Source organism: Salvelinus alpinus, chromosome 6 (genome assembly GCF_045679555.1).
Source record: "Salvelinus alpinus chromosome 6, SLU_Salpinus.1, whole genome shotgun sequence".
Taxonomy (NCBI): Eukaryota; Metazoa; Chordata; class Actinopteri; order Salmoniformes; family Salmonidae; genus Salvelinus; species Salvelinus alpinus.
Window position 1 is genome coordinate 65083681 of NC_092091.1, and position 10644 is coordinate 65094324.

Below are 10644 nucleotides of genomic sequence, written 5' to 3' on the forward strand. Positions count from 1 at the left end.
CAGTAGTGTGTAGTATGTAGGGATGATCAATGAGGTGATGGGGGAGAACAGGTGCTGAGTGACAGGGGCTAAGGGAGTGATGATTACTACAGATAACTATTATGGATGAGAGAGAAACATGGAAAAGGGAGGAAGGGAGGACAGAGGAGAGGAGAAGGGAGTTGTTGAAGGAAAAGAGAACGTTCCCAAAACAGGTCTGACCCAATACAGGTAGTTCGACAGATATGTTTGACTTCAGTCATTGTTTATGATATTTAAACTTTTATGGAAAAACTATGTGTCATATTATGTGTACAAATGTGTGAACGGGATAGATGGATTTTGCTAACTTGTGATCGAGTTGTGTTTTGACTTTGACTTTGAGGTTATTGATCCTGACTCACAGATAAAACTGAGGAAATTCAGAATTAACATCGTAAGAAAATTGCTAAACACTAACTTAAGTGGTTTCCAGTCACGCAATGCTACCCTAGCCATGTTCACCTCCTTGAGCTACCTGACCAGCACTGGCCTCACTACTGACTGACTATAGCAGAGATAATGTGTTGGAGCGTGAGAGAATAGCTGCCTCTGCAGCTCTGTCTCACTATATGGATTCTACACATTCAAAATATGAGGAGAGAACTTATCGCATCCTATATACAATTTGCCATTATACATTACAAGGTGATTTTATAGATGTATTTGAGTGTTTCTAGTCTTTAATCAATGTCTTTGGCAAATAAAATGTAGAACAAAAAAAGAGGGAATATATGAATGCCTATGTATGCCGTTTTGAAAGGGGGTTAATTTAATGAACTTTTAGTTGAGTGGTTTGAATAAATAAAAAGGTTTTGAGTTTTAGTCTTCTCAATGTTATCATTGGTTCTCTGTTGAATGACAAGCTTGTTTTCCTTCGTTTTAAAATATGAATACATTAAAAGTGTATTCCTGCATTATATTTCATGTCGTCAAACGTTTGCCACGATGTGTGCGGTATTGAAAATCTTTCTAACGTTAATATTTCGACAACCACTTAACTAGTACTCATGTTCTTGTGTATAATTTATAATTGATGAGTAATTGCACAGTGAACACGAGACAGGCCCTGGGCTTTATGAGGATAGGTAAACAATAGTTATATCAATTTGGCTTAATCAAAGATGTAAAAAAAGAAAATACAAAACACGTATTTTAAATGGCCTAATTAATATATAATACATAGCTAATTAATTCACGTGCATTATGTATAAGAGGGCCTATAATAGGGCCTATAGTAAAAATACTATTCAATTTAATTTAAGCTAGCGAGCCTGCATGCGCACAATGCCAGGGATCTCTGCATGGTTCCTCTGATGTTTCGCATCAAGCCTTTTGTTCCAATAAATGAACTTTCTCACATCGTCCTCCTGTATATTAGACATGACAAGCATTCGCAATAACAAGCGCCAAGCATTTCAAAGCGTATTTATGGGATTTAAAAGGTGGTTCTAAATGGCTGTAATTCATACGAGCAGGTGAGTTGTATTAAAATCTCGTAAAAGTCCCTTAAATCCAGCTTTTAGCCTGTTCTCTATCAGTCGACATTTCGGATGAGCTTAATGCCTAAATAAATTAAGTTAAGGCGGTTGTTACGCTTACCTTCTTAGGCCTACCTGCATTAGGCTATAGCTCAGACCATTGCTGCTGTTATGGGTCATGACGGAGAGAGAGAGGTGATGTAAGCTTGTTACTGGGGTCAACAACGATAACGGCCAGCCCTGCTGTAAATCCACCCAACGGGACATTGCTGGATTGGGCAATTTTGGAAATAGCCAAATGGTTCGCTAATGAGACCTCATGAGAGCTTGTATGGAGGGGAAATGGAGAAGTGCCCGCTTTTCAATCTATTTCACGTATTTTTAGGGCCTATGGGCCTATATGTTGTGCATGTTGTAGGCCTATATGGGCTTTTATACTAGTTGTAGGTCTTAAGTATTGTGGCCATCCAGGGAGGCATTTTAGTCTGTTTGTGTATTGAGGTTGTTTTGGGATGTCAAAGAAATTCTCACAAAAAAATAATATTTATTTCAAGGTTTATTGCCCATCCTACAAATAGCTGACACATTGTATGAGTACAGGATATTCGAATAACTTCTCAATATTTTCCTATAAAGGTTATGGGTTATTACCAAGACCTGTCAGATCTCTACATTTTTTTTGTTTGTTTTTACAGATTATTTGAGATGATCTTTGTAATGAAAATGGCTATATAAAATAAACATAGTATTATTACCATGATTAGGCAATACAGAACTATTATTATTTTACGTCGTATTATTTTAAGATGTCTACATTTGTAGGGCTATTTCCCTTAATTGCATGGAAAAAGTGAGTTTTTGTTCATTGAATTTAATTGTCACGCAAATAGCACTCGTAATGACAATCCCCAGTCGTCGGTTGAGTTCCGCCGAATGTACGTCACGTTCATCAAGCACTTCTCTCACGCGCAAATATTTGGCTCTGCATAACTTGTATTTATTTACACGAAATTCAGTGTCAGCTTCAAAGGAAATCAGAGAGGAGAGGAGGGGTTTGTAACAGGAGTCTGAACAAGTGACCTATAGGCTAATTGTGTGTCATTAACTGGAGACTGGACGTATCTAAATTACTTAAAGAACTTCCATGCAGCCAGATGAATTACACTCCACCACCCCCACATACAACACTTAAACAAATATAAATCATGGCCCTTCTGCCTTCCTTTTGAGTTTGGGATTTTTTTTTCTTTTACACATTCTCTCTCCTTTTCTCTAGTCAGACACACATATCTAGGCTACACATTCACACACACACACACACACACACACACACACACACACACACACACACACACACACACACACACACACACACACACACACACACACACACACACACACACACACACACACACACACACACACACACACACACACACACACACACACACACACACACACACACACACACACACACACACACACACACACACACACACACACACACACACACACACACACACACACACACACACACACACACACGTTCAACATGCGGTGTGTGGGCTGAATAAGATATGCCGAGGAAAGTCCAAATAAAACAACTCGTCTATTCTGACCCCCATATGGTCTGTAGTATTGTTCTACAGAATAAAATTGGTTTTACCTCATAGCAAATGTAATGGTTTCTCTGTGCAATTTAGTCCGTTTCATTTACTAAGGCATCGTTAATGAGTATCGAACTGTATCAAAATACGCATGGTTCATTTTTAAACCAATAGCCTAGACTACGTGTCAATTTCTTATGAGTTACCATGCAATGATACACTTGGTCTTTCGCCAATTGAGATTACCATAAATAAATATGGGCGTGACCATCAACAACCTCGAGTCTAAATAAAGGTTCAAATGAGCCCTGAAACAAAATGAGTCGAGTATTTAAATGAATTGTTTACCTTATCAGCAATCTGTGCGAACCAGGCCTACTTTGCTTTAAATTGCGTCATCGGTTGGGTTCTCCCTGGTCATTCAAGCCTATCGGTTTATGTATTGGCCTATTCCAGTACTGGAGGAAGGTCCTATGAAGTGTTGGCCTAAGGTTAATCTCTCTATTATATTCATATTTGCACCAAAATAATGCTATAATGAAATAGGCATTATTTATTTGCAATGTAATGAAGAATTACAATTTAATTTCACATAGATATATAGTGTTTATATGCTAATATAGCAAACGCAGCCAACATTCTCTAGCCAGTCAGTTGTTTCGATGGGCGAAATATATTATACAACAAAAAGTAAATACATGTCAAAGCTGTGCATATCATAGAATAGTATGTTGTATTTAAAATATATATATATATTTGATACATTGTGAGAATGGGCCAACATAATTCCATTACGTTTTGCCTCTCATTTTACTCTCAAAATGACTTTACGCATGGTTTGCTATCGAAATGATGGACGTTTAGCCAAGTGTGCAATGATCGCACATCGAGCAACAATGCATGTCAGGTAAAGTTACATGTCGAAAAAGTGCAGTATTTATTTCTACACAGATTAAATATGAAATGATGCTGTTGTTTGCTATTCGCATAATTTTGTTGTTTATGAGACACTGTTGATGCTGTTGTTTAGGATCATGCAATAGAGTTAATAATTTTTTTGCACGAGTAATATGGAATGTGACCAATAGGCCTATAATGCGCTTGGTTTATTGATAAGGGACTTGGCCTACTTGAGACAGATCAAATATAGACTTTTAATATGAATACGAAAAAGTGTCAGATGTGAAAATCATAGGCTACTGTGAATAATATTCCTGTTTAACGATATCGAATCGCCTTTCCATGCACGTACAATAAATGCATTGCTGCATTGATGACCGAAATAATCGACCCTACAACCCCACAAAATGATGTAGGCTAATTTCCTTGAAAGCTAACTTTTACATCAAGACAAGACGAGTTTCATGAATAAATTAATCAATCATGCGTTTGACGTTTAGGCCTACGTATTTTTGTTGTTGTTGAGTACAATCAAACGTGCAAACCACAAATAGTAATAGCCTACCACTAATCATAGGCCTATCATTCTTAAAATTATACAACAGCCCCTAACGTTGACATTTGAAGGCAAACAAACGTCCATACCTCTCATTTTCTTGATGATTTTATAATTTCAATAGTCTAATTAGGCGGTGTATGGATTTTTCACAATCTTAATGTCATTAATAAAATATGTCGAGGCTGCCAATGCTTAAGAGGGGCCTTTGAAATGTAGGAGCGAAAACACCCAGCAATGTAGGTTATGTCCCTCCTCCTCTAAGACGTGATTGGCTCAGAGTGGTCTTGACGACATATATTAACCCAAGTCGTTCTAAAGATGAAGCTGTGACATGGAGATCAAACGGATGAATTCTGGTTGTGTGCTCAACTGAAAGGCTGTGTATTGCGTGCAGTGCACACTATAGCAGCTGGGATTTAGAACTTTTTTGTTATCTGACGCCCTATTTAATGAATTTGGTCTGGAATCCATAAAGAGTTTGGAGGGGAAAAGCTCGACCCGAAGTGCTTGAGGACGCAGTTCATCAGGCGAAACATGCACTGTCTGTCTCCGTAATGGAAAAGAAGGAACTTTCTCACGTTGGAAATGGACAAATTATGAAAAACGTGTAAGTAGCTGACACCATTCTTCTATATTCCACACCATAGACCAGCAAAACAGAAAAAAATAACGTCTAAAAACGCATGCATTGCTGAAGTTTCGTTAAGGTGTCTATATTGGACAAATATAAATAGCAGTGCTTTTCAAATGACCAACTGAACCAAGTTACGTTTTATGAGAATAGCCTATTTTCCTAAAATATTTTGGAGAACCTGACATTAATCGGAGAGCGCGAACGCGTATTCGTTTCGTGGTTCGTTAGTAGCACCGTTTTTGGTCTACTGCTGTGTCGCCATGAGTTTAGTTGGTGGATTCCCTCACCATCCGGTGATGCATCATGACGGCTACTCCTTCGCGGCAGCAGCAGCTGCAAGCCGCTGCCACGAAGAGAACCCCTACTTCCACGGTTGGCTGATAAGCCACCCGGAGATGTCTCCCCCAGACTACAGTATGGCACCCTCGTACAGCCCCGAATACTCCACCGGGGGCCCGGCGTTAGACCACGCACACTACGGAGGTGGTATCCCCGGGGCTGGCGTCGCTGGGATCGGGATGGGACCTCGGCCGGTGAAACGGAGACCTACGGCAAACCGAAAGGAGAGGCGCAGGACTCAGAGCATCAACAGCGCCTTCTCGGAGCTCAGGGATTGCATCCCCAATGTTCCTGCGGATACTAAGCTGTCCAAAATAAAGACCCTCCGGTTGGCTACCAGTTATATCGCCTACCTCATGGACATTCTGGACAAGGACGAGCAGAACGGCGACGCAGAGGCCTTCAAAGCGGACTTCAAAAAGACAGAAGCAAAGGAGGAGAGGAGAAAGAAAGAAGTGGTAAGACAAATTCGTAATTTCAGTTATGCATGCTTATGCAAACACAGAGTAGCCTCCTGCAAGGCTTGACATTATAGATCATACATTTGCTTATTATCTAGGTTTGTAGTAGCCTATGCTGTGAAACTCAATAGGCTACAACCTTAAGGCCTATAATATCACGACATATGCGACAATAATACTGGTTTTATGGAGACAAAGTTGCTAAATTATACCTGTTCTAAACTGGCGTTATAAAATACTGTAAATATATTATAATTGTCATAATAATTTAGTAATAACAACTTCAGGCTCCCACGCCACAGTAGGCCGAATAACAGCCTTGAATGCCGGAGAGAAGTGGTGATAAGTGGCAAGAAAGTAGTACTTCTCGACAACAATAACATACATCTGACTTTTCCTTGTTTCCAACAGAGTGACGTTTTGAAAAACACAGCGAGCAGCAATGACAAGAAAACCAAAGGAAGGACTGGTTGGCCGCAGCATGTCTGGGCTTTGGAACTCAAACAGTGAATATCCTTCTTCTCCTCTCAAAAAAAGACTTGAAATGATGAAAAAGTCTTCTTCTAGGCTTTTATTTGTACTCTCACGTTATTTAATGGAATATTTATGTGCAATTGCCGCTACGGAGAGTGGATATTTGAAGAAAAAAACATTCCATTTTTAAGAGGAGGAGATACAACACCCTTTGGTAAGGGACTTTGTCATTGTCTGATGTTGTTGGTTGGATGTTTGTTGTTGTCCCAAGAGTAAACCAAACAGAAATATTGGACACTATGGTGTATGTGAAGTCGTTCTCAATCTATCCCTATCTCTCTTTCTATCTCCATCTATCTCTCTTTCTATCTCCATCTATCTCTCTTTCGATATAAATATCAATGGTGTTTGGCTGATGTCGTGGTTGCAGTTCAAGCGAATGTTTTATTTGGGAAAAAAAGTCATGAAGTGTTATGTTGTCATTTTTGTGGTCGTATACAGTATTTGATAGTGTTTTAAACAACTGTTTAGTCCACTCAATTGCACTTCCGTCCAGAGACGTGGAATTTAAATCATATTTGAGATGTAAACAATGTAATTAATTCAATAAACCACTGTTTTTTTTTAAACAAAGTCAACCACCTTGTTGCATAATTAAAGTGAAAATACGAGGCAGACTTTAAAGGGTTTATTCTATACCAAACTCATTCAATGTAAAATATCGCTTGCAAGGTATGACATATTCTTCAAAAAACATTTGCGTCTTAGCAGAGAAGGTAGCTTTTTCCCTCGAATAGAAATAAAAGTATGATATAGCTATTGTAAAAATTAAATCATGCATGTTCTGTTTGATTAGAGGTAGCCTAGGCCTCAATTTGATTTCAAACTAAGGCCTTTAGGCTTGCCTGGGCTCTCCCTTCCCGAGTCCTGTCAAACAGCGCTCACGCGATACATCCACAACAGCTCCTCAAGTAGAAACAGAAACATACCCACGCGCAGGAGAAACTGTCTGTCTCGTGTTTGTAGCCTATTAGAACATGCGGGTTCTGACATAGGTGATCGTGTAGGAGATAAATATAGTCTAAGAAACAGCTTACAATGAAACTAAATATCTATTTGGGTGGACAGAAGATTCATGTGTAGTGCGCCAGACGAATAATTACTTTGTGGTCTTTTCGGTCAGCAATAAGCTGCCATAAAGGTAAATTATATTATTGTTTATGTTCATGGGGGCTATGACCAATTCAACAGAATCACCAGGAAATGTATCCATGCTTCAACAACATGTAACACAGCGCATTGTTGTCATTTTCCTCCTTGATTACAGGCATCTTATTATTATCATGACGACTATTATGATGTATAATATTATTAGTAGGCTGTTGTTACAGACTGTTATTGTTAGCCCTATCATTTAGATGATTGCTATTAAAGCTAATTCCTCATTAACAGCCCTGCTAGCAGTGTAATATTGGTACCTATAGGCTAGTATCGTTGTTGTTGTCATTCAATATCACCAGGAAGAAATAAACAAATAGACTAAGTGCACACTACTAGGCTGCACTATCTTGATTATAAGAATTGTAGGCCTACTAATAGGCTAGTATAGTGGAATAATTACTCAACATTGAGACCACCGAGTTAACCACAAGTGGTATATACTCAACAATTACAATGTGTATTATTTATTGCTGCTAGTGACTCCATTTTCCATGTTATAAAGTGATTCTCTATTTTAAATATTTTTCTAGTAACTGCATAATAGCTATAGGCTACTCTAATTTGATGGTCTAAGTAAAAAAAAAAAGGCCTTTCTTTAGGCTCCATGACCAACCCTTCTAAAGATGTAAACATGGTGGCAGAAATAGCATATATAGGCTTGAAATTCCATTGGTTAATTATGGCATTCCACTCTTCTAGCCCAAAACACAAGAGGACGAGACAGAGCGGAGCCGGGAAAAAATGTGGATTTTGACGTTAAAAGCTGGTTGGTCCGAGGAAGGTAGATTGTCGAGGCTCGAGAGAGAGGGCCCAGCTATCGGATGTTCGTGTGATTGATAGCGTGCCTATCAAAATGCGGCGCTGAAGTGCCTTTTTAGGGTTGGGGGTTGAGCGCGGACGATGAAACCTGTAGCCTTTGCATAAAATCATTTTGGATTTGACTAATATTCTACTTTTGATAGAAAAGAATAGCCTATTGTTCTATAAATAGGCTAGATAATTTTGTTTTGAAATGCACGTCACTAATCAAACATTACAACGAAACCAAAAAAACATTACGTCTACAGCCTGCTTCACTTATCAATGTGTGTCAGCTGCGCAATTATAGACTAGGCCTGCAACATAAAAGCCTGTAACATAACATTTTGCATTTCACATGTCTATTTCACACTTTTGCCCACTGCATCACAGCTTGGTAAATATTTATTAGAGAGTAGACTGGATTTAAACTGCCCTGAGAATAATCGTTACTTGTCCTTTGAATGCATGGTTGGTGAGTAAACAGACCTCAAATAGGCTACAACAGACCAAAAGATTCTTCACGAGAAGCTATGCAATTAAAGTGACATCTACAGCAACGTAAATCAGAAGAGGATTGGACACACCGAAGATTTACAGTCCACCCGATTTTATTAGATAATTGTAACATGAAATTGGCTTGTTTCACGAGTCCTAAGTATGATAATTATGAATAATTTGTTGTCTGTCCGTGTCAAGATGGCGTCCGAAATAGTATCAACTGGCTATCGTGATAAAGAGATGAAACTGACCTGCTGCTGTATTATTTATAGAAGGATACAACTCATAGGCCAACACATAGACCTATAGGCTACATACTTTGTTTTCAGCCGGTTGAGCTCACCATCCTCAAATCAGTGTAAATGCAGTAGGAAGCAATAACCTGGTCCAATGTGCCAATCAAATGTGCTACGTTTTGATTAATCCTCTGTGCTATCCCAAAATAATATAGTTTGCAGGATGGCTGGTATGCCTAGGCCTACAATAGCAAAGCTTTTCATTTCCTTAATTGCACACCGCATACGATCAAAATGAGTGTGTATGGGTCAATACTGTTCTTTGTTCTCTTGTTTAATTCCCTCTAATAACGGCAGTGGACTGGACTTACAACATGATAGACTTCTCTAAGTGTGGAATAAGATTTTTCCCTGGTATTACAAACATCTGCGAACGATTACTTCATAAGACCCTCCTACCCAGTTTTTTTCTCCTGGCAGTCTCAACGAGGGCGGGTAGACATGTTGACGTCGGATCAGATGCTTCGAAGCTATACTGCTGCAACACTGAACGTAATGACGCGGTGCGTTCCACTCGCAATCTGGAAAGAGGATCATTCTTAATGCATTTTTTCTATCAAACCCATATAGGAAAACTATGGCATCAATTAATTGACAAAGAAGTATGTCAGTATGTAGGGTTATGCATGTGTTTGTATTTTAAGGAGAGACTATTTTAATACTGAAAAAATAACTTTTGCAGAACTATAAAAGTGCAAAAGGTGCACTCAAAACAGATTGCAAACATACTATATATTTGTATTTTATTTATTTTATTTCACCTTTATTTAACTAGGCAAGTCAGTTAAGAACAAATTCGTATTTACAATGACGGCCTACTATATGTAACCCACGTGAGTCAAAATCTTTCTATGATGAAGTTCTAGATCGCTTTCCTCTGTCCAGACGCATAAATCAGTGGTTGCGTGCCACATCATCGACTGACAGATTGCAATAACATATGATGTGGTTAGCTGATAGGTAAAATACCTATCCAGGCCTTGTAAGATCAGGCAGGCATCAGCAGCGCCTGGGCAGAGGAACGAGCCCACTGTCTACTGAGCTAGGCCTATGATTGGTCATGGTCCAGCACTAAAACAAAAGCCTATGAAACGTTGCATCATTGTAAAAAAATATATATATTCCAACAGTGCAACTTTTGATTAAAAATAAGATATTGCGCTGCAGTGGGGATATATTTAAATATAGCTGGGACAAGTATGTGATTACTAAGAGGATAGGGCACAATCAACGAATGATCTACAGGGCACAGACCGAGTGACATATTCATACGCACATTTTTGTTTTACACATAATGAGAGTTATTACGCATACAGCTAGAATTTGGGCACAACTAAAAAAAAATATGGCCACAT

General features: G+C 38.8%; 1 protein-coding gene across 1 annotated transcript; it reads left to right on the top strand.

Moving 5' to 3' along the window:
- Positions 1–4886: 4886 nt before the first annotated feature.
- Positions 4887–7102, top strand: hand2 (heart and neural crest derivatives expressed 2). Its single transcript, XM_071407405.1, has 2 exons — positions 4887–5996; positions 6411–7102. The coding sequence occupies exons 1-2, from the start codon at positions 5460–5462 to the stop codon at positions 6507–6509; spliced, it is 636 nt and encodes a 211-aa protein (XP_071263506.1). The 5' UTR covers positions 4887–5459; the 3' UTR covers positions 6510–7102.
- Positions 7103–10644: the final 3542 nt, after the last annotated feature.